The following is a 27,379-nucleotide window of genomic DNA, read 5'->3' on the forward strand; positions in this document are numbered from 1 at the left end:
TACGACAAATTATCTCAAAGCGTCATATAATGTTTGTTGTCAGTATTTTGGACCGGATACATCAGAATGAGTGTCCATCTAATAATTCTTTAGTTATGTGTACAGTCAAAGACAAAAGTCATGTCGTGAAATTTGGTGAAAACATATACAGAAGGGCTAAAACTTTTGGTGCGCTCTGCCTTGTGGTAGGGCTCTCATAATGTTTCACGAGTTATATTTAATCTTCGGTCAAAACCGCGACACGACTTTTGTCTTTGACTGTACACAACCATCACCATGGACGGTCTCGCTCTACTCTATTAACCTAAGTAATGTGTCCTGTGTGTACCTGGAAGACTGACTCCCACAAACCAACACCTGACGACACCTCTTCTCACTCCGGGTCACCGCATAACCTACAGTGTAGATTCAGAAAATAAATGGCGGGAGGACACAGCTTTCTCACATCAACAAGTGTGATGTGGCCGTAGTAGTTATAGTCCATTATCACCCCAGTATATAACCTAACTACATGTCTACAGCTAAGTCACACAGACGCCATAACTCTGGTTTAAATAAAAGCTGGAAACTGTTGATTATATAGAACTTATCTCAGACCTTCTCGACATGAACTTGCCCGCCAAATTTCGTGTCGATCCGCTTAACCTTACTGAAGTTATTGCGAAAACACGACTTTTGGACGGACGGACGGACGGACGGGCGGACGGACAAATAATAAACATTCATGTCCCTCCCTCTTATTCTATGATGTTGATTTAAAGAGTAGCTTCTACGAGTGACACTTACATCCCTTAAAGGTGTACAACTGCAGTAGTGTGTTAGTGTTGGTCGGCCTAACCTGCCAGTGGAGGGTAGCAGCCCAGGGCCGCCCTAAACCGTAATAGAATATCTATTAGCTAACAATCAATTTCCCTTCAGGACCTCAGGATATTGTCCAGTGAAGAAAAAAAACACTTTAACACGTTCTCGCACACGCACACGCACACACACACACACACACACAAAGCACTCCCCCAAGACCAAAATATTATCCACCACAACAAACACAAAATATCTGAATTGCAAAAATGTTCCCCGATACAGGAATAAAATGTTTTCGGATACTTGAAGCGTTAAAAAAATCCTTCCGATGGTAGGATCATTAAGAGAGAGAGAGAGAGAGAGAGAGAGAGAGAGAGAGATGTACTGTAACAACGACCTCACAAGTCACAACACAGTACAAAAAAATGTAATATTTATGTGGTGACAGTCTCTCTCTCTCTCTCTCTCTCTCTCTCTCTCTCTCTCTCTCTCTCTCTCTCTCTCTCTCTCTCTCTCTCTCTCTCTCTCTCTCCTCTCTCTCTCTCTCTCTCTCTCTCTCTCTCTCTCTCTCTCTCTCTCTCTCTCTCTCTCTCTCTCTCTCTCTCTCTCTCTCTCTCTCTCTCTCTCTCTCAAGACTGATGCTAAGTGGCAACAGGTAATACAATTAATCTTAGAGCCCTGTTTACACTGGCCAGTAAGGAGGGAGAGGAAGAAGAGGAGGAGAAGGAGGAGGATGAAGAGGAGGAGGAAGAGGTAGAGGGCGAGGAAGAGATGGAGCAGGAGAAGGAGGAAGAGGAGGAGGAAGAGGAGGAGGGGAAGAGGAGGACAGCAAGGTGAAGGAGGAAGAATAGGCGGAGAGGCAATAAGGGCAGATGAAGGAGGAGAGGAGAAGACGAGGGACGAGAGGCAGAAGTAAGAAAGAAGAGGAGGAAGAGGAGAAAGGGAGAGGAAGAGGAGGAGGAAGAGGAAGAAGAGGAGGAAGAGGAGAAAGGGAGAGGAAGAGGAGGAGGAAGAGGAAGAAGAGGAGGAAGAAGAGGAGGAGGAAGAGGAGAAAGGGAGAGGAAGAAGTGAAGAATAAATACCAGAGGAAGGAAGACAGTGGACAAAAACAAAATCATCACTTAATGTATGTTTTTGAATCGTCCGTAACACTACATAAAATCGTCCGTGACACTACATAAATTCGTCCGTAACATAGCCCGTAACATTATATAACATCGTCCGTGACACTACATAACATCGTCCGTGATACTACATAACATCGTCCGTGATACGACATAACATCGTCCGTGACACTACATAACATCGTCCGTGACACTACATAACATCGTCCGTGACACTACTGTTCATAACATCGTCCGTGACACTACATAACATTGTCCGTGACACTACTGTACATAACATCGTCCTTGACACTACACAACATCGTCCGTGACACTACTGTACATAACATCGTCCTTGACACTACACAACATCGTCCGTGATACTACATAACATCGTCCGTGATACTACATAACATCGTCCGTGACACTACATAACATCGTCCGTGACACTACTGTACATAACATCGTCCTTGACACCATTATCATAATCCGGAACACAACATAACATCGTTCACGGCACTCCTTATCATCTTTGTCCTTGGCACTACAAATATCGTCCGTTACATTAAGCTTACCGTCCGTGACACTACATCAAACATCTGTGAGACACACTACATCACCCGTGGCACTATACCAACCGTCCGTAGCACTACACTACAACATAAGCCCTACCACTACACCTCACCGTCCGTGGCACAACACTATGTCCTTACTATTGTACTACACATTACTCTCCGTGCCACTATACGCCACTATACACCCACCGTCCGTGGCACTTAAGTCAAAGAGTGCCTGACACTTCCTGCACAGGTAGTGGGAGGAGCGGTCTGCACAGGTAGTGGGAGGAGCGGTGGGTGTACACACAGGAGGTGAGGCTCGTAGACTGTGTGTGGTGGTGGGCGGGCCTGGCTGGGTGGGGGTGGAGGGGGGATAGCGTGGACCAGCTGATCGATCCGTGAAATTGGGGAGGAGAGCCTGGGGTGTGGGTGGGGTGCGGTGGTGTGGTGGGGTATGCGTTGGTGTGGTGGGTGTGGGTGCAGGTGGGGTAGAGTGGTGGGGTGTGGGTGGTGGGGTGTGGTGGTGGGGTGTGGGTGATGTGGGCCAGGTGTGGGTGTGGGGTGTGGGTGGTGGGGTGAAAGTGGTGGGGTGTGGGTGGGTGTGTTGGTGGGGTGTGGGTGTGGGTGGTGGGGTGTGGGTGTGGTGGTGGGGTGTGGGTGGTGGGGTGAAAGTGGTGGGATTTATGGGTGGTGGGGTGTGTGGGTGGTGGGGTGAGTGGTGTTGGGTTGTGGGTGGTGGGGTGAAAGTGGTGGGTTGTGGGTGGTGGGGTGTGTGGGTGAGTGGGGTGAAAGTGGTGGGTTGTGGGTGGTGGGGAATTATTAATATGGGTGGTGGGGTGTAGGTGGCAGGGGTGTAGAGTGGCAGGGTGTGGGTGGTGGGGAGTGGGTGGTGGGGTGTAGGTGGTGGGGTGTGGGTGGGGTGTGAGCGGTGGGGAGTAGGCAGTGGGGGTGTGGGTGTGGGGTGTAGATGGCGGGGTGTAGATGGCGGGGTGTAGATGGCGGGGTGTGGGTGGTGGGGTGTAATGACAATTAACACACACACACTGTATGTTCCTTTACCTTTCTCTAATGAAGGCTTTTGTTAAATCACCAGTGTATGTAATAAGTCATTTATGTCCAATGTATATTTTCAGTCTTCGGTCTGCAGAACTTTTTCAATAAACCGTCAATTATTACTATTATTTTTATTATCACACACACACACACACACCTCACTCTATTCAAGATAATTTAAGGTAATTCACGAAGATAACCACCAATGATAACCAAATATTTACCGTCGATAATGATTCAATATGTTGATGATTAAAAAATGAAATATCACACACACACACACACACACACACACACACACACACTTTAGACATCCAAGTGAGACGTTAAGGTGAGACACAAAAAGACACCGAAACACACACACACACACACACACATCCGAGGTCAACAGCAACACATAACACAGGTGACCCAGCTGTGTAGTGACGTCACCAACATGTACAGTACTTCTGGTTAACATTGGGAGGGCGAGTTGTCCACATAGGAGGAGGAGGAGGTGTTGTTGACATATAATAGTAGAGGGAGGATGGGTTCTTTACATTTCCTAGGTTTAAGGCAGACAATAACGCACTCATTATATAAACACACTCATTATATAAACACACTCATTATATAAACACACTCATTATATAAACACTCATTATATAAACACACTCATTATATAAACACACTCATTATATAAACACTCATATAAACACACTCATTATATAAACACACTCATATAAACACACTCATTATATAAACACACTCATTATATAAACACACAACAGTCATATCAACCTTTGTCACCAATGAGAGTTCTTGTTAGGGGCATAAAAGCCATGAGGGCCTTGAAGGTGAAGAGGGAAGAGTCCTACAGTCTCAACAAGCCAGGAACGAGAACTCAAACTGACGTGAAAATCCGTACTAATGAACTATATAAAAGAAAGTCCGTTATATGGAGGAGTCACTGTATAGGAATAGTAATATCCAGTAGGTAAGTAAGGGGGTCTGTGTCGCCTCAACAGGGTCATAAACGATTATTATTTTAATATAAAGCTTAAGCATCAGCCACTCTGTGCTTCCCTGGTTGTGACTCTCGTTTACATTGAGTTTTGGGACTGTTTCAGGGTCGTAGTGCTGAAGTCACGACTCCTCTTGGGTCAAAACAAAATCCAGAAAGTGTGGCTCTCCGGCGAAGTCGATGCTTCTTTGGTGGCAGGTACGCACGCGATTCGCAGTTTGTTCGCCCGATAACATCCACATAACCCAGCGAGCTACAGCTCTTGGTAGATCATGAATAATTTTATTGTTCCACACGCCAGCAGACCTTCAGTAGTGTTCACCTGAGACATTAATACACTATCACTATCTGATAGAGGTTTCATATCTAACGAACCCTTGATATAACAGAATTTTTCTCTCCATAATAGTCCGTTAAATAGAGGTTTCAATGTAACCTGAAACACCATCGCAAGTGGCCAGTACACCAACACGGGTGGACCCTGCACCAACACAACACTAACTATCTCAGTCACTAAGATTAGTTAAGAATATGAACTAACCTTTATAACATATTAATGAACTTACACTATTAATCAAACCTTTTGGGATCAGTGTGAACAACTCGGCTCCCTGACTACACCGCCTCCAGGATTTAAAGTTCCAAAACTGGGCCACCAACAACCATGTCACCATCAACCATACCAAGACCAAGGTTATAAACACCAACCCTCTCCCTGACCTTGTCCCACCTCCTCCATCGTCTGAAGTCCCTCGAGTTCCCTGCGCCAGGGCTCCTCAGTGCTTACTCAACATTCATATTCCCAAGCTCACTTATGCCTCCCTACCTAGTCTTCCTCCTAAATGCTACACAACGGAAACAACTAGAAAAATTGAAAGGCGCAGATTATTCTCCCTACTCCACATATCAAGCAGCGCTCAACACACTGACCCTCTCTGCCTTCCTTCTGATCATCACCAAGCCTCCACTGCAAGAGAAACTTATCATCCACACCACTCCCTACTTTCACCGAGATCCTCGTCCGCGAATTGCTGTTCGACACCACAGCCAGTCACATATGGTCGCTATAATAACAGCCCAGTCCCAACCATTGTAAAAATTATCAACAACTTGTATTTGAAGCGTGTTCACTACCAGCCAATCTTAGTTAAATTGCACTGTTAATATGCTGAATAACCCTCCCACTTGTAATTATATATCATATTTGTATCACTTATGTTACCTGCATACTATTTGTCAATCATGACCCATTCCCCAATTATGTAACTGAATATGTTCCGCCTGTTGTCTGCTTTGATCCTCAATAAAAACAGTTATATATATATATTATTATTATTATTATTATATACATACTATTATTATTATTATTATACGCACACACACACATACAGTACAGTACAGTACATCCAGTCATCAGTGTGGCGGAGGCAGGGAGGCCCGTGTGTGACGTCCTCCTACCCGTTGTTTGGTCGACATTTGCACAATCAAACAAACAAGATAACTAACCTAACGTAACTCAACAAACTAATATATATCCACGACGTAGTAGTGTGCGGTCCGAAGTGACACAGTGCCGCTTATCTTGAGGGCTACTGGTTCTCGCACGCTCGGGGCACCCACACCTGACCCAAACTGCGACCCTGCCCTCTATAGACCTTGAGTTTATAGTTGGAAGTAAAGACAGTCGAATGTATTACCAGCCACAATTTTAAATATAAACAAACCCACAACTTAGAAACAACGTTTATAAATCCAAACAATTTAAACAAACACAAGTTTCAAAAAATGAATAAAAAATTGAGTTAATATCGGCACCAAAACGTGTTAAGACTGAGCTTGGCTGTAGATAATCAATATGTTATCCACAAAGGCTAACACAACTCTGCCCCAATCCTTGGAAATGATGAATTATTCAGACCACACCCCTACCTGCAGCACCCACCCTACTCCTTGCGCAACCCCCACCCCCCACTTGCTGTATCCCCACCCCCACCTGCTGCACCCCCCACCCACCTGGTCCCACGCCCTACCTGATGCACCCCACCACCACACCACCGCCAACACCCATAGCAAGATGACACAGATGCAATACTGGTGATAATTTATGTTGACCTGAGCTCACACTTCCATAGGTACATCATGGAACTAATGGTAATGACAACAGAGTGAGAAAGATATATCATAAAGTGAAAAAGGAACTAATCCCAGGCAGTATGGACGGTACTGCTGTCGACCGCATTCACTTCCCCAAAAAACTAAAGTTACCATTTACAGCTGGTGAACCGAGTGCCGGGGATCGAACCACCTACAGTATTAAATACAACTGTACAATAAAACAATAACTGATTACACAGCTAGTTTCAGCTATTGTTCGTCTCACTGATCAGGTTTACACCGCTCAGACACACCAACCAAACACAGACAGACAAAAGACATATCGTTATGTCCTTCTCCCGGGTGAAGTATGTTAACCAACCATTAAAATCAACACACACACACGCACACACACATCATTATCGTAAACTACTTATCTATCACGCGCTCTTCCAAGGCGGCAATTTAATTGAAGGAGAATTAATAAATGCTTCTGTGTGTGTGTGTGTGTGTGTGTGTGTGTGTGTGTGTGTGTGTGTGTGTGTGTGTGCAACCTTGTATTAACATTCCCAAGACTTTACGAAAAAAATATAAATAAATAAATAAATTACTGGGATTTATACACCTGTGGACTGAGGTGACGAGGAACACAATTATTATTACAACATGTACAGGTACACTTAAAGGGCGCAGAGCAAAATGTCAAGTGCACTTCTAGAGGTACAACAATGAACAAACAGAGGTGACAGGACCATACTGACAGGTACATTAACCCACACACGATAATGTCAATAATCGAGTGACTGCCCAGACCCCAGGTGACAAGGGGGGGGGACCTCAATGTGAATGACGCTAGTGTGTTCATGGACTACAAAGTGCTGCTACTATACGTATGGTGAAGAGGTGTGTGTGGGGTGTGTGTGTGTGTGTGGTGTGTGTGTGTGTGTGTGTGTGTGGTGTGTGTGTGTGTGTGTGTGTGGTGTGTGTGTGTGTGTGTATGTGTGTGTGTGTGTGTGGTGGGTGTGTGTTGTGTGTGTGTGGTGTATGTGTGTGGGTGTGTGGGTGTATGTGTGTGTGTGTGTGTGTGTGTGTGTGTGTGTGTGTGTGGTGTGTGTGTGTGTGTGTGTATGTGTGTGTGTGTGGGTGTGTGTGTGTGTATGCATGTTAGGTATATATATTATATGGGAGGGTGTACACTGTACAGTGTGTGGGGTGTCGTATGAATGTATGTGTTAAGTACTATATACATGGGAGGAGTGGATGTATGTATTTATGTATGATGTATATATATATATATATATATATATATATATATATATATATATATATATATATATATATATATATATATATATATATATATATATGGTGCAAAGTATGAATGTATGGTGAGGGGCGAATAATGGAGGGAGTATGATGGAGGGAGTATGATGGAAGGAGTATGATGGAGAGTAGGATGTGTGGGGAGTAGGATGGAGGGAGTATGATGGAGGGAGTATGATGGAGGGAGCATGATGGAGGGAGGTGATGGAGGAGTATGATGGAGGGAGTATGATGGGGGAGTATGATGGAGGAGATGATGGGGAGTATGATGGGGAGGAGGATGGAGTGCGATGGAGGAGGAAGTGGAGGAGAGTATGATGGAAGGAATATGATGAGTATGGTGGAGTATGATGGAGGGAATATGCTGGTGTATGATGGAGCATGATGGGGGAGTATGATGGGGGAGTATGATGGAGGGAGTATGATGGAGGAGTATGATGGAGGAGTATGATGGAGGGAGTATATGGAGGGAGTATGATGGAGGGAGTATGATGGAGGGAGTATGATGGAGGGAAGATGGAGGAGTATTGGTGGAGGAGGGTGTTGAGTAGAGGAGTGAACTACCTTAACAACATATACCCAGGTCCCACTTGACTGAACAACCTGAAGCGAAACAGGAAGTCCTTATATTTCAATCATGCCTATACGGGTCTCTCTCTCAACACTGAACTCGTCTATTTGTACTATTGTTGTATATTTCTACACACTGTATGACATTATGAAAGAGAGAGAGGAGAGAGAGAGAGAGAGAGAGACGTCAACAAGATTATCCTTCAAATCCGGATTCATACTATACGAACGTCAACAAAAATTGCCTTCAAGGATTCTATAAATTATAAGAACGTCAACTTGACAAATACTTTACTTCTGTAATTAGACTTTATGACATAATTCGTCTAAGATTAGTGTGTGTGTGTGTGTGTGTGTGGCCCGAAGTAACTAATAGCTGACACGTGAATGCCAGATTACCACGACTCACCGTGATTAAGAATAACATGAACACGAACCGAATAATGATGGTGTACTGTATGATAACACTTCAACACGAACTGGAATAAAGATTATCACCAACCTTTGTATCAGAATTTAATTATCATTACCTATTAATTATTAGTATTGGTAGAAAGTAGTAGTAGCAAATGAAAGCGACGAGAAAACACTACTACTACTACTACTACTACTAATGTTATATTATTATTATTATTATACAATTATACTATTCTCACTACTACTATTACTACTACTACTACTACTACTAATAATAATAATAATAAGTTATATTATCATCAATATTATTATTATACTACTACTACTAATAGACGCATCATTATAATGTCCACATCAAAGGAAGTACTAAGCCCCAGTAGCGTGCACCTAACACTTATCCACACCCTCGACCAGTGACTGACACAGGTACACATCCACACCCTCGACCAGTGAGGACACAGGTACACATCCACACCTCTGACCAGTGATTGACACAGGTACACATCCACCCTCGACCCAGTGATTGACACAGGTACACATCCACACCCTCGACCAGTGACTGACACAGGTACACATCCACACCTCGACCAGTGAGTGACACAGGTACACATCCACACCCCTCGACCAGTGACTTGACACAGGTACACATCCACACCCTCGACCAGTGACTGACACAGGCACACATCCACACCCTCTGACCAGTGAGTGACACAGGTACACATCCACACCCCCTCACCAGTGATTGACACAGGCACACATCCACACCCCCTGACCAGTGACTAAACAGGTATACATCCACACCCCTCGACCAGGAGGTGCACAGGTACACATCCACACCCCCGACCAGTGACTGACACAGGTACACATCCACACCCTCAACCAGTGAGACACAAGTACACATCCACACCTCGACCAGTGACTGCACAGGTACACATCCACACCCTCAACCATGTGAGACACAAGCACATCCACACCCTCGACCAGTGACTGGACACAGGTACACATCCACACCCCTCGACCAGTGAGTGACACAGGTACACATCCACACCCTCGACCAGTGAGTGACACAGGTACACATCCACACTCACCAGTGACTGACACAGGCACATCCACACCCTCAACCAGTGAGACACAAGTACACATCCACACCCTCAACCAGTGAGACACAGGTACACATCCACACCCTCGACCAGTGAGTGACACAGGTACACATCCACACCCTCGACCAGTGAGTGACACAGGTACCAACCTTCACCGGTAGCGGAACACAAAGTTATAATTACGGGTTTGTAGGACCATCACATTATTAGTGTTTGGCCTGAAGGAAGTAATTAATGGGTAACTGTCAATAACACAACCTCATTAAACCTTAAGTTAAAATAGTGTCTTTTATATCACTGACCACAACCACACGAGAATGATGTCGCCCACCCCTTACTGATGCGTGAGGACTGGAGGACCCTGAGGACTGGAGGGGACCACTGAGGACTGGAGGGACCACTGAGGACTGAGGGGACCACTGAGGACTGGAGGGGGACCACTGAGGACTGGAGGGGACCCCTGAGACTGGAGGGGACCCCTGAGGACTGGAGGGGACCACTAAGGACTGGAGGGGGACCCCGAGGACTGGAGGGACCACTGAGGACTGAGGGGAACCCTGAGGACTGGAGGGGACCACTGGAGGACTGGAGGGTACCCTGAGGACTGGAGGGGACCCTGAGGACTGGAGGGGACCCCGGGAGACTGAGGGGACCCCTGAGACCTGAGGGGACCCTGAGGACTGGAGGGACCCCTGAGGACTGGAGGTGTCGTGACCGTCAACAGGTTCATTGAGAGAGAGAGATAAATGCCTCCTGGACCCGTGACAGAACACGAGTTTACACGCTATCAACACCAGTTAGGTTAGGTCAGGTTAAGCGTGTGTGTGAGCACAAACACACACCATCGACAATCACCACACTATACTGCTCATCACACTACACCATCATGATCACCACACCATGCTCATCACATCACACCATCATGATCACCACACCATGCTCATCACATCACACCACACCATCATGATCACCACACCATGCTCATCACATCACACCATCATGATCACCACACCACGCTCATCACATCACACTACACCATCATGATCACCACACTCCACTGACATACTCACAGCCCTAAACTTGTTGAAGACACTGCCACTGACAGTCTCATCATCACTGACTCCTTATTCTCACTACTTGTTATTGATAACTTCAACTCAGGTTGTTATATCTTTGTCTCTGAAACCAGACACAAACGTGCATGTCTTATTGCAAGGGTATCAGGATCAAGCTGCTGTCGATCCTCCCTCACATAGGCCTCAGTAAACATGATATGAGTTGATGTCTTACTTAACTCACATCTAACAAAAGACACCATTAAATACAATTTCGGTCTGCCAAACAGAACCCTAAAAATGTAATCAGGAAGAAACTTGTTGATGAATTTGAGGCAACAGACAAGTGCAAACAGATACAAGTCAATCCATTGTCTACCATGATGAGAAGTATAGTAAAACATGTACAGTATATGGAGCAAGTAACAAGATGATGTAACTGCTACACTAAGGTTAGGATATAAGTCCCTCTGGTAGTATATCCCTCAAACAAACATGAACAAGACTAAATGTAAAGTGTGTGACCAGACATATAGCCACACACTCCAATACTACGTCTTAGACTGTGAAAAAATAAAATATTTTTGGGACAGGTCCAAGCACACTGTGCATGCAACGGCACAGCACTTTATCTCTGATGGCAAGATAGCGGACACATTAAATTTGTATCCACACTTCGCACCTACACCAGTAGCTTAGTAAACTCCGATGTACTGAACTAAACAAACAATGTACTGGAAATACTATAACATTCAACGCCACAATAACCTGACCACCGGGCTCATAAACACCCTTGTGACCTCTGCTCTGTAATTATTTTTTAGCTCACAGGCTGAGTATGGGGTGCACATTGAACCACACTACATCATCATGACTACCAGAACACTTCTAGCACGAGGAAACTGTACACTGTAGTATACTCTCTCTCTCTCTCCAAAAAAATAAATAAATAAATAAATAAATAAATAAATAAATGAATAAATAAATAAAATAAACATATATAAATAGCTAATGTATACAACCACTTCATTCTGAGATGGCAAGAAGTGAATGAAACATATTCATTACATCAAAGTACAACTGCACATCACAAGTGTTAGCACCCAGAAACAACTGTACATGTTCATTAAATCAGCGCAACTGTGTACATCATAGAGTTGCAGCAAGAGGAGATGTACCGCTATACACAACCTCACACGCAGGTATTACCACGGTGAACGCAACACACCTGGAGTAATGCTCACACACGCAGGTCACCGTCTGCCCCCACCACACTGCACGCCGATGTTGTGTGTCGCCAGGGTGTATGCTCACCTGTGCCTGTAGTGCTACTCCACTCACACCCGCGGCACCCTGGCTACTGCATGCATGTCCCTCAACCCGCCTTGCCTGCCTCCCCCTCCCCCAAAACCACCCCCCTGCACCTTCCCAAACCCACTGCCATCACCATCATCAACACGATAACCAGAACGACCATAGTCAACACCGCCATCACCATCATCACCATCGTAAACGCCACCATCACCACCACCATCGTCAATACCGCCACTAACACCATCACCAGCACCACCACCATCAACGCATCGCCATCTTCAACGCCACCACCATCGTCAACACCAACACCACCATCGTCAACACCGCCACCATCGTCAACACCACCACCATCGTCAACACCACCACCATCGTCAACACCGCCACCATCGTCAACACCGCCACCATCGTCAACACCACCACCATCGTCAACACCATCACCGCCACCACCTCCATCACAACACCACCACCACCACCACACCAACACCATCACCGCCCACCGTCAACACCATCACCGCCACCACCATCGTCAACACCATCACCGCCACCACCACCATCGTCAACACCATCACATTCTGTTGCCGTGTCACACTCAACTAGCGAGCTGTGTGTGTGTGGGTTTTGCGTGGGTTTGCGTGCGTGTTGCGTGCATGCGTGTGTCATAAACATCTCGTCTCATATTTTCCTCTATTATATTCAAATTCAGTGACATAACAACCTTATTTTCTACAGTTTGTGTCCCAGAAGTCAAAAAAAATACAGTAAATAAATAAATAAATAAATAAATTACAAATTCTCTCCAACTACCAAGACTCGCGTGCTGGTCGCCCATGAACACAAAAGGTAAACACGAGGCTATGACACTACAATATGATGAATCCAACCACATGTTGTCTGAACCGTGAAGTGCTGTGATATATTGTTCCAGGTTAGGTTAGGCGAATATAATTTATTTTGATGTTAAATTTCAGTTATAGTTGAAATTGATTCAGTTTTAGATTAAGTGTTTATTTGTGTTTATTTAATATTTACATTCCGACCTCTTCCACCACACCAATTCATAACTGTTTACAATGAGCCAATTGGTATCATTTACAAAGTTTTAACCCGTTGAGTAAACAGACTAATCATGAGTACCGATATTTTAACTCTTCGAATACGATGCAAAAGGATGAAATACTAAAAACGCAGACATTAAATATAAAAATATCATAGGGCCACATCAACATTATTTTTAATTAACTAAACCAAGAATCTCTTTTAAAAATAGCAAACCTAACCTACCAAACCTATCATACCAAACCAAACCAAGCCTAACCTATATTCCTAACCTAACCTTCCTGACCTAACCTAAAATTATCTATATGACCCTAACCTAATATAATTAACCTATCTGAGCGATTTACCTCAGGTTACGTTAATCTTTTCTCGAATCTAAACGACTTTTGCTCCCATATTTATTTCTTATCTTTACCTAATATCATTAATTCGTGGTATAAATGCCGTATATTATCACAACATTTCAATTTTCCCTTCTATTTTCAACGCTCCCTCACGTATTTAAATTCTAAAAATCAAACAACTTATAAATTATCCAAAAGTAACCATGAACAAACGTGGGACCTTTTCTTGAAATTTGACTCATTATCTACCACACGATGAAGATGAACAATTTAGAAGGATATGCATATATATATTTTTTCACACATTGTTTGCATGGTTAGCAGTTCAAGAAAAACAGGCTAATAAAGACTTAACTATTTTGGAGACTACCCATGGTATCTCTCTCTCTCTCTCTCTCTTCGACAATGCATTGTTAGCTTAAATCAGAGAGAGAGAGTCAATATCCAATCACCATGTATTTATCATGCAAGACAGAACAGAATAAAATCATCGACAATTTCCAACATCTCCACACAACAGCAGAGGCAGTGACCAAGAACCTGTGTTACGGTCACATATTAAAATAATACACAAACAACGTTACAATAACACCCACAAAACAAAAACACATACAACAGTACAGCAATCCCCCAAAACAAGTACGAAACCAAACAAAGGTACGTTCACCACAAAATCACACATACATACATCCACCTCGAAGCAAACAAACAAAACAAAACAAGAACATTTGAGAACAACAACAATATCAAAACAACATAAAAAATTAATTAAAATTCTTCATCTCTTCATTAACTCATCGCACTTATATCTCATTTATCAATTAATTAAACCCCCCTTAAAAGTAATTATATAGTAAACAGTAAAAGACCAACTAAAAGTACTTATAAGAACTACAAAAAATGACTTATATAACTAGAAACCAATTATAAGTGATGAGAATCTTCTACGTTCTGCATCGATCACCTCCGTCCCTCGGTCATTCCGCCCTCCACCTTCTCCAACCACCCTCCCACCCTCAACAACACTATACACCCACTCCAACAACACTATACCCCTCAACACTATACACCCACTCAACAACCCTATACACCCACTCAGCAACACTATACACCCACTCCAGCAACACTATACACCCACTCCAGCAACACTATACACCCACTCAACAACACTATGCACCACTCCAGCAACACTATACACCCACTCCAGCAACCTCTATGCACCCACTCAACAACACTATACACCCACTCCAGCAACACTATGCACCCACTCAACAACACTATGCGCCCCGCTCAGCAAACACTATACGCCCTATCCAAACGCAACGCCTCAATGACACTATGCGCCCACTCAACGACACTGCACCCACTCCAGCAACACTGTACACCCACCAGCAACACTATGCACCCACTCAACACACTTATCACCCATCAGCAACACTATACACCCTCCAGCAACACTATGCACCCACTCCAGCAACACCATGCGCCCACTCAGCAACACTACACCCACTCAGCAACACTATACGCCCCACTCCAGCAACACTATACACCCACTCGGCAACCACTACCCACTCCAGCAGCACTATCACACCCACTCGGCAGCACTATGCACCCACTCAACAGCACTATGCACCCACTCAGCAACACTATACACCCACTCCAGCAACACTATACACCCACTCAACCAACCGCATGCACCCACTCAACAACACTACACCCCTCAGCAACACTATGCACCCGCTCAACCAACACTATGCACCCACTCCATGACACTATGCACACCCACTCCACGACGCTATGCGCCCACTCAACTGAACACTATGCGCCTCAACCTGACACTATGCGCCCACTCGCAGCGCACTGTACGCCCCACTCCAGCAACACTATGCACCCACTCAACGACACTATACGCCCACTCCAGCAACACTATGCACCCCATCAGCAGCACTATACGCCCCGCTCCAGCAACCTATACGCCACTCCAGCAACCCCTATGCACCCCACTCCCGCAACACTATGCCCACTCCAGCGACGCAATGCGCCCCTCCAGCGGCACTATGCGCCCACTCACGGCAAGCACTGTGCACCCACGCTCGACAACACATGCGCCCACTCGGCAACGCTGCACCCCACTCGAGCAAGCGCATACACCCACTCCAATGACACTATACGCCCCACTCCACGAGCACTGTACACCCACTCCAGCAAGCACTATACGACCCACTCAAACAGACACATATGCGCCCGCTCAACAACGCATGCGCCCCGCTCCAACGACACTGTGCACCCCACTCCAGCAACACTTACCCCACTCAACCAGCACTGTGCGCCACCCAGCAACACTATACACCCCACTCAGCAAGCACTATGCACCCGCTCCAACTGACCACTTTATGCGCCTCCAGCAACCTATACGCCCACTCCAGCAACACACTATGCACCCACTCAACCAGCACTATACACCCACTCCAGCAACGCTATCACCCACTCGACAGCACTATACCCACTCAGCAACGCTATGCACCCGCTCCAGCAACCTTACGCCCCGCTCAACAACACTATGCACCCACTCCAGCAACCACTATGCACCATCAACAACACTATACACCCACTCCCACCACCCCGCAACACTGCCCACATCCTTACGCACACCCCCTCCAGCAACACTACACCCACTCCAACACTATGCACCCTCCAGCAACACTATACACCCACTCCACCACCCACCCAAACCCCCCCAACACCACCCCCCCCAACACTATGCACCCACATCAGCAACCCCACACAACCTACACCCACTCAACAACACTATACACCCACTCAACAACACTATACACCCACTCAACAACACTATACACCCACTCAACAACACTATACACCCACCACCCAACAACACTATACACCACTCAACAACACTATACACCCACCAACAACACTATACACCCACTCAACAAACACCAACACCCACCAACAACACTATACACCCACTCAACAACACTATACACCCACCAACAACACTATACACCCAATTAAACACTATATACCACTCAACAAAACACTATACACCCACCAACAACACTATACACCCACCAACAACACTATACACCCACCAACAACACTATACACCCACTCAACACTATACACCCACCAACAACACTATACACCCACCAACAACACTATACACCCACCAACAACACCATACACCCACCAACAACACTATAACTACCCAACAACACATACACCCACCCAACAAACACTATACACCCACTCCAACAACACTATACACCCACTCCAACAACACTATACACCCACCCAACAACACTATACACCCACCAACAACACTATACACCCACCAACAAACAAACCCACCAACAACACTATAACCCACAAACACTATACACCCACCAACAACACTATACACCCACCAACAACACTATATACACCCACTCCAACAACAACACTATACACCCACTCCAACAACACTATACACCCACTCCAACAACACTATACACCCACTCAACAACACTATACACCCACCCAACAACACTATACACCCACCAACAACACTATACACCCACTCCAACAACACTATACACCCACCAACAACACTATACACCCACTCCAACAACAACACTATACACCCACTCCAACAACACTATACACCCACCCAACAACACCATACACCCACCCAACAACACTATACACCCACCAACAACACTATACACCCACCCAACAACACTATACACCCACTCAACAACACTATACACCCACTCAACAACACTATACACCCACCAACAACACTATACACCCACTCAACAACACTTCACACCCACCCAACAACACTATACACCCACCAACAACACATACACCCACTCAACAACACTATACACCCACCAACAACACTATACACCCACTCAAACAACACTATACACCCACCAACAACACTATACACCCACCAACAACACAATACACCCACCCAACAACACTATACACCCACTCAACAACACTATACACCCACCAACAACAACACTATACACCCACTCAACAACACCATACACCACTCCAACAACACTATACACCCACCAACAACACTATACACCCACTCAACAACACTATACACCCACTCAACAACACTATACACCACTCAACAACACAATACACCCACTCCAACAACACTATACACCCACCAACAACACTATACACCCACCAACAACACACAATACACCCACTCCAACAACACTATACACCCACTCAACAACACTATACACCCACTCAACAACACTATAACACCCACTCCAACAACACTATACACCCACTCCAACAACACTATACACCCACTCAACAACACCTATACACCCACCAACAACACTATACACCCACTCAACAACACTATACACCCACTCAAACAACACTATACACCCACCCAACAACACATACACCCACTCCCAACAGCACAATACACCCACTCCAGCAACACTGCCCACTCAGCAACACCCTATGCACCCACTCCAGCAACACTATGCACCCCTCCAGCAGCACTATGCACCCACTCCAGCAACACTATGCACCCACTCAACAACACTATGCACCCACTCAGCAACACTATGCACCCTCCAGCAACACTGTACGCCACTCAGCAACCCTTTCATACACCCACTCCAGCAGCACTATCGCCCACTCAACAACACTTTATACACCCGCTCCAGCAACACCGTACACCCACTCCAGCAATACTGTACACCCGCTCAATAACGCTGCACCCATAAACAGCACTATGCACCCATATCCAGCAATACTACGCCCCACTCAGCAGCACTGCCCACTCCCAGCCAGCACTGTACACCCACTCCAGCAACACTATGCACCCACTCCAGCAGCACTATACACCCACTCCAGCAAGCACTATGCACCCACTCCAGCAACACTGTACACCCACTCCAGCAACACTATACACCCACTCAACAGCACTATACACCCCACTCAACAACACTTTCGCCACCCCACTCAAGCAACACTATGCACCCGCTCCAGCAACACTATGCACCCGCTCAGCAACCTGCGCACTCAAGCAACACTATGCACCCACTCCAGGCAACTATGCACCCGCTCAGCTTGACACTATGCACCCACTCGACAACCCGCAATACACCCGCTCAACTTATTTTCGCCACCCACTCCAGCAACACTAACACACCCACTCAACAACACTATACGCCACTCCAGCAACACTATACGCCCACTCCAACAGCACTATACCCACTCCAGCAACACTATGCACCCGCTCCAGCAACACTATGCACACTCCAGCAACGCTATACACCACTCAGCAACTGCACCCACTCCAGCAACACTATGCACCCACTCAACAACACTGCACACCCATCAACAACACTATACACCCACTCAACAGCACTATACACCCACTCAACAACACTATACACCCACTCGAAACAACACTATGCACCCGCTCAGCAACACTATACACCCACTCAGCAGCACTATGCACCCACTCAACAGCACTATGCACCCACTCGGCAACACTATGCACCCACTCCAGCAACACCAATGCACCCACTCAACAACACTATGCACCCACTCAACAGCACTATGCACCCACTCCAGCAACGCATACGCCCTCCTCAGCAACGCACTGTACACCCACACTCAACCCAACACTGTCGCCACTCAACAACACTGTACCACACCCACTCCAGCAACACTATGCACCCACTCAACTGACACTATGCACCCCACTCAGCAACCACTATGCACCCACTCAACAACCACTATACACCCACTCCAGCAACGCACTATGCACCCACTCGACAACACTATACACCCCACTCCAGCAACACTATGCACCCACTCCAGCAACACTATGCACCCACTCAACAACACTACACCCACTCCAGCAACACTGCACCCACTCAACAACACTATGCACCCACTCAAGCAACACTATGCACCCACTCCAGCAACCTGTGCACCCACTCCAGCAACACTATTACACTCCAGCAACGCTATGCACCCACTCAACAACACTGCACCCACTCAACACTATGCACCCCACTCAGCAACCCCTATACACCCGCTCAGCAACTGCACCCGCTCAACCGGCACTATGCACCCGCTCGACAACACTATACTTGCTCAACCAACACTACACCCACTCAGCAACCATATGCACCCATCAGCAACACTATGCACCCACTCAACAGCACTATGCACCCACTCAACAAGCAACTGTACGCCACTCCAACAGCACTATGCACCCATAAACAACACTGCCGCACTCAACAACACTATGCCCACTCCAGCAACACTATACACACCCACTCAACAACACTATGCACCCACTCCAACAGCACTATACACCCACTCCAGCTTAACACTATACACCCACTCAACAACACTATACACCCACTCCAACAACACTATACACCCCACTCAGCAACACTATACACCCACTCAACAACACTACACCCCTCCAACACTATACCCACTCCAGCAACACTATACACCCACTCCCTTAACCCCACTATACACCCACTGCTATACACCACTCCAACACTATACTTACTCCTTGCTTTACTATACCCACTCTTGAACAGCACCATAAAGCCAGAACTAGACACGGTGGAAATTAAACTGAAAAAAAATCATATTTTCTACAGAACACTAGAAACCCGGAGTGTGTGAGTCTATCAGGTGGTAGTCTATCAGGTAGAGAGTCTCTGTCAGGTAGAGTCTATCGGGTAAGTCTATCAGGTAAGTCTATCAAGTAGTGAAATCTGCTCCAAGTAAATGTCAAGTAAAGGCTGAATGGGCGAAGAGAGAGAGATGGTGTATCGATTTCAGATGATTTGGTTGGCTGTGGGTGACTCTCGTGGGCTGGGCCTTGAGACTCCATCACAAACAAGAAACTTTTACCCCAAATGGTTAAGTGTTTGAGTTAGAGGAATGACTCACTATCAAGGGTGACAACAAGAGGAATGACTCACTATCAAGGGTGACAACAAGAGGAATGACTCACTATCAAGGGTGACAACAAGAGGAATGACTCACTATCAAGGGTGACAAGAGGAATGACTCACTATTAAGGATGACAACAAGAGGAATGACTCACTATCAAGGGTGACAACAAGAGGAATGACTCACTATCAAGGGTGTAGAGGAATGACTCACTATCAAGGGTGTAGAGGAATGACTCACTATCAAGGGTGTCTACAAGAGGAACGAGACACCACATTACCTGTCGTGCTGATGGTGGGCAGGAGACAAGGACACATATGGCGTTTAAGTAGGACCAAGATGACGATGGCCAGGAGAGCCGCCACGGCCAGCAGGAGGAGCGGGCATCTCCACAGGGCCAGGTCCCATCCCAGTACCCACTCGACGCAGAAGGTGAACATGCTGACCTCGAGTATGTCACCCATTCCACCTTAGTCCAACACCACCTTGTCAATGACCAACACACGCACGATATATTTCCAAGGTGTCATAGTCAAGAGTTAAGCATTTTCATCAGTCAACAGAACTTTAATGTTTTTGTGTTGTAAAGGTGAGGATCAAACACAATCTCTCTCTTTAAGTTGCCAGGGTGTTTATGATCATTGTGTTTAGTCTTCCACAGGGAGCAATTTTCACCAATGAACTGTAATTAATGTTTCCATGCAACAAGTGAGCACTTCCAGAGATCTTTCCATGCTTTCGATTTTTTCTGTATGAAGCCTTTGGTGGTCTCCTTGAAGGACCTTTTTTTTTCAAGAACTAAGTATCTTTTTTTCTTATTTTTTTTTTCAAGGACCTCTATTAGAAAATTTGTGAAGGCTGGTAAACCAAGATTTGTATTATCTCTTGTCATATGGTATCCCCATACACATTACCTTTGTCCCATGTGTAGTTATATGTCACTACTATATTATATACTTTTTATTCCTTATCTAATTTTATATAAAGTTATTTCATCATTACTGTTATGCTTAAGTGTTTTTTTTTTTCCTGTAGAATAATAATTCCAATACGACTGTCATTTCCTGGTAATGGTAAAGTAAAATAATAGTTCATTATAGTGGTATTTTTTCACGATTTTTTTTTAATATTCACGTTAAGTAAATACAATAGTGAGTGAGTTAGCGGCCAGGGTCCACAAGTAGCTTACACCTTATTTGTACCGTCCAAGTCTAACAGTGTTTTGTGTTCGTCTTCACACACACACACACACACACACACACACACACACACACGTCAGTGAAGCTGTCAAACCTCCGCTCTGTCTCCACCTCCAAGCCGACTCAAGTCCTCGGAGTTCTGGCAACGAGCTCCCTCAGTGTTTTATCAATATTCATACTTTCCTAAGCTCACCCAAGTTTCCCCTACCTCTGCTCTCTCCCCAAATTCCACACAACGCAAACACTCTAAAAAGAGGCAAAAGAATATTCTCTCTACTCCATACATATCAGCGCTCAACACGGACCTTTGACTCACTGACCATCACCACGACCACATCTGCAAATTTGGTAAGAAGCTTCTACACCATCCTCGACACCGGCTCCTACTACCACCTGAGATCCCTAGCCTGAGAATTGCTGTTTGACACCACAACTGCATCCAGCCCATACGTGCACGAACTGATCGCTATAAGAACAGCCCAGTCCCAACCATTGTAAAAATTATCAATAACTTGTAATAAACCAGTGTATTCACTCCCAGTAAATACTACTTCTTGCACTGTCACTATGTTGAAATGCCCTGTAGTTTGAGCTTTTCCCCATCTAGTTATTATATATCTTATTTGTGTCACTTATGTTACTTGTATATTATTTGTAAATCGAAACCCATTTCCCAAATATGTAACTGTATATTTTCAGCCTTCTGGCTGCCAAGCTCTTTCAATAAACCGTTAATTATTATTATTATTATTATTATTATTATTATTATTATTATTATTATTATTATTATTACACACAAGGAAGACAGAACTGTAGGAAGGGAAGGACCACAGGCAGAGTAACACTAGGGGTCAGAATACCTCCACACGATCTATGAATGACGTCCATGTGATACTACTCTGGGGCTTCCCTCTAGCACTTTCTCACCCCGAACAAGACTTATCTCTCCTCCTCCTCCTCCTCCTCTCAGTAGTACCCTCCTCCCTCCCTCCCACACACACATAATCCTCATTCCGTCACCTCGGCCGTCACACACCCGTGACCGGAGCTTCACAAGATCTTCGTTAAAAAAGTGTTGCGGGTATCTTGATATGTTTTAAAATTATTTTCCTGGTGTTAAGGTCACCACCAACACACACATCACGACACATACACATCATCACAACAAACACCTACAACATCACAGCAAACACCTACATCATCACAACAAACACCTACAACATCACAACAAACACCTACAACATCACAACAAACACCTACAACATCACAACAAACACCTACAACATCACAACAAACACCTACAACATCACAACAAACACCTACAACATCACAACAAACACCTACAACATCACAACAAACACCTACAACATCACAACAAACACCTACAACATCACAACAAACATCGTAACACATACACACATCACGACATACACAGTAACATACATCACAATACATACACACCACCACTAAGGGGAAAAAGATGCTTCTCAAAGTTCCATACTATTATTTCGAAGCTTCAAGATAACCTAACCTACCCTAAAACCATAACATAACCTAACCTAACCTAACCTAAAACCATAACCTAACCTACATTAAAACCATAACATAACCTAACCTAACCTAACCTAAAACCATAACCTAACCTACATTAAAACCATAACATAACCTAACCTAACCTAACCTACCCTAACCTATTTCAACCTAACCTACCTAACCTGACCCTAACCTGCCCTAAAAAACCATAACATAACCTAACCTAAAACCATAACATAACCTAACCTAACCTGCCTAAAACCACTTAACATAACCTAACCCTAACCTAACCTAACATACCTAACCTGACCCCTAACCTAACCTAACCTAAAAAACCATAACATAACCTAACCTAACACAAACCATAACCTGACCTAACCTAACCTAACCTAAACCATAACATAACATAACCCTAACCTAACCTGACCTAACCTAACATACCCTAACCTGACCTGACCTAACCTAACCTAACCTAACCTACCTAAAACCATAACACTTAACCTAACTAACTAACTATAACATGCCCTAACCTGACCTAACCTAACCTAACCTAAAACCATAACCTAACCTACATTAAAACCATAACATAACCTAACCTAACCTAACCTAAAACCATAACCTAACCTACATTAAAACCATAACATAACCTAACCTAACCTAACCTAAAACCATAACCTAACCTAACCTAAAACCATAACATAACCTAACCTGAAACCATAACCTAACCTGACCTGACCAAACCTAAAACCATAACATAACCTAACCTAACCTAACCTGACCTAACCTAACATACCCTAACCTGACCTAACCTAACCTAACCTAACCTAACCTACCCTAAAACCATAACATAACCTAACCTAACCTAACCTGAAACCATAACCTAACCTGACCTGACCTAACCTACCCTAACCTGACCTGACCTAACCTAACCTACCCTAACCTGACCTGACCTAACCTAACCTACCCTAACCTAACCTAACCTGACCTAACCTAACCTGACCTGACCTAACTTAATAATGAAGTAAGATGGAGAGTTGATTAAGCTTAAGGTTCCTACAGTAATGATAAGTAGGAACCTTAAGCCAAGTAAACAATGTGTTTTTGCCCGTAACAAGGCTAATAAAGTACTTGGGTTCATACAAAGAGTGTTAGTACAAGACTAGCGAGGTCATCCTAAAACTGTATCTTGCTCTTGTGAGACCTCACTTGGATTACGCAGTTCAGTTCTGGTCACCGTATTACAGAATGGATATAGAATCCTTGGAAAGAATTCAGAGGAGAATGACAAGACTAATCCCGGGCATTAGGAACCTTGAGTACAGAGACAGGTTAAAGCATCTTAATTTGCACTCCCTCGAGAGACGTAGAGTGAGGGGCGACCTGATAGAGGTGTATAAGTGGAAGGCAGAGCTAAACAAAGGGGACATTACAAAGGTACTCAAACTATCCAACCAGGAGCGAACTCGTAACAATGGTTTTAAATTAGACAAATTTAGATTTAGGCGCGAAATAGGTAAACACTGGTTTGGTAACAGAGTAGTGGATGAGTGGAACAAGTTACCAAACATCATCATTAACTCGAATACGCTGGATAGCTTCAAGCATAGGTTGGCTGCTTATATGAGCAATAGGGGATGGGTGTAAACGGGACTGCCCAGTATGGACCAATAGGCCCGCTGCAGTTTCCTCCATTCTTATGTTCTAAGTACAGTAGTTTCACGAGATTAACAACATAACATTTCGAAGCTTCATAATACTCCCCTTACGAGAAGCTTCACATGCAAATAGGTTAGGTTAGGTTAGGTTAGGTCAAGTCAGGTCAGGTCAGGCTAGGTCAGGTCAGGCTAGGTCAGGTCAGGCTAAGTTAGGTTAAGGTTGGCAAAAATAGAAACATTAACCAGTTGAGATTCAGGAGCTTCAGTTAGCCTTAAAACTACAAAACTGCCTCGTGACGCCAAACCCTCATCTGCATAAAAACGTGTCCGGTTATATTGAAGAAGGGACAGGTGTTGTACAGTATACAGGCATTTGATTGTATACCTTCAAGAGCCTATATACTGTACACTGATACACACACACACACACACACACCTACTACTTTTTTTTTTAGAATAACGTGGCCTCCAGCCTCCCCCAATAGCCACACCTTCGCCGCCATTTTATTACCTTAATATTACTACTACTACTACTACTACTTTGCTGTCACTCGGAAACGAGTATGACGATCATCCAGCTATGATACTATGATATGAGTTATTAAGTTTGTCACCTAGGTTGGTGAGTTTTGAGGTGACTAAAGAGGTCGATACGGGGCCGCAAGGTCGTCCACAGTCGTTGCACATGTGGAGGGCTGCATCTAGTGCGGGAGGGACGGTGGCAGCGTCTTTCCAGCATTGGAGCTTGTCTGCCTCGGTTTGCAGTCGGGTTAACTCGAAAGTATTGACACACCTTCTCGCGTGGTGCTCCTCCAAGCGTTACGACCTGGACACACACACACACACACACACACACACACACACACACACACACACACACACACACAGGCCAGACCACTGAAGCCTCACAGGGCGGGAGGACGTTCACTTACATGTCATCTCCTCACCTCTCATTCACCACCAGCGTCTCCTTCTGTCACCATCACCATCACTATCACTGATACCAACACCGTCACCAACAATATCATTGACATTAACACTATCACTACCATCATCACTTAACACCATCACCAACTCTATCGTCATCACCAACACTTACCATCACCAACACTTACCATCACCAACACTTACCATCACCAACACCCCAATGAAGGTTATTAGTGGGAGGGAGTTGCAAACAGTAAACAAACCTACATCATCGACCTACATGCCGTATAATACACACAAACGTAAACAGACCTACATATTTATAAAGGGACAGACACAAGGCTGACAAGGGCTAAATTTACGTATACTCTCTCTCTCTCTCTCTCTCTCTCTCTCTCTCTCTCTCTCTCTCTCTCTCTCTCTCTCTCTCTCTCTCTCTCTCTCTCTCTCTCTCTCTCTCTCTCTCTCTCTCTCTCTCTCTCTCTCTCTCTCTCTCTCTCTCTCTCTCTCTCTCTCTCTCTCTCTCTCTCTCTCTCTCCTCTCTCTCTCTCTCTCTCTCTCTCTCTCTCTCTCTCTCTCTCTCTCTCTCTCTCTCTCTCTCTCTCTCTCTCTCTCTCTCTCTCTCTCTCTCTCTCTCTCTCTCTCTCTCTCTCTCTCTCTCTCTCTCTCTCTCTCTCTCTCTCTCTCTCTCTCTCTCTCTCTCTCTCTCTCTCTCTCTCTCTCTCTCTCTCTCTCTCTCCGTCAGCTAATCATAAAAAAATTCTCCAGGAAGTGTAATGTTTTATGTTCTTTAAGTCTGTGTACCACTTAACACGGGGTGACCTACACTGTGTGGGTGTACAGAGTTAATTATGTTTTGTAATTACTGTAAGGTGGAAGAACTGTTATTTAAAATGTTTTTTGAATATAAAAATAAAATAAACAAAGTCAAACGCCTTCAGGAGTTTAAAATGAAACATATCTAAGCGGGGCCCAGCTACGGTACAGATTAATTTGCATTTGCCCGTGATTAATAATAATAATAATAATAATAACAATAATAATAATAATAATAATAATAATAATAATAATAAAAACAATAATAACAATAATAATAATAATAATAATAATAATAATAATAATAATAATAATAATAATAATAATAATAATAATATAGTACTACGACTAATATAATGTTGCGTCAGACGTGTTTCAATCCGCCTTGCGTCACTCTCATGGTCATAAATTATGTAACTCACGGTAAAATGTAATCATAAAGATCGTGGTTTAGTTATTAAATATGAGACTATAATAAATCATCGTA

At 44.7% G+C, this 27,379-nt stretch overlaps 1 protein-coding gene across 3 annotated transcripts in view; it reads right to left on the reverse strand.

The window, feature by feature from the left end:
• The window catches only part of LOC121871254 (phospholipid-transporting ATPase ID-like), a 179,389-nt gene that overhangs the window by 98,799 nt on the left and 53,211 nt on the right, over positions 1–27,379 (reverse strand). Inside the window, exon 1 of one of the 3 annotated variants that reach the window (XM_042373463.1) lies at positions 21,043–21,571. The exons of the other annotated variants lie outside the window; for them this stretch is intronic. Coding sequence (XP_042229397.1) covers positions 21,043–21,226 — 184 coding nt within the window. The 5' untranslated portion in view covers positions 21,227–21,571. Of the gene's footprint in view, positions 1–21,042; positions 21,572–27,379 lie in introns of those variants that run through there. 3 annotated transcript variants of the gene reach the window in all.

The sequence above is a fragment of the Homarus americanus genome, unplaced genomic scaffold (genome assembly GCF_018991925.1).
Source record: "Homarus americanus isolate GMGI-L3 unplaced genomic scaffold, GMGI_Hamer_2.0 scaffold46973, whole genome shotgun sequence".
Classification (NCBI taxonomy): domain Eukaryota; kingdom Metazoa; phylum Arthropoda; class Malacostraca; order Decapoda; family Nephropidae; genus Homarus; species Homarus americanus.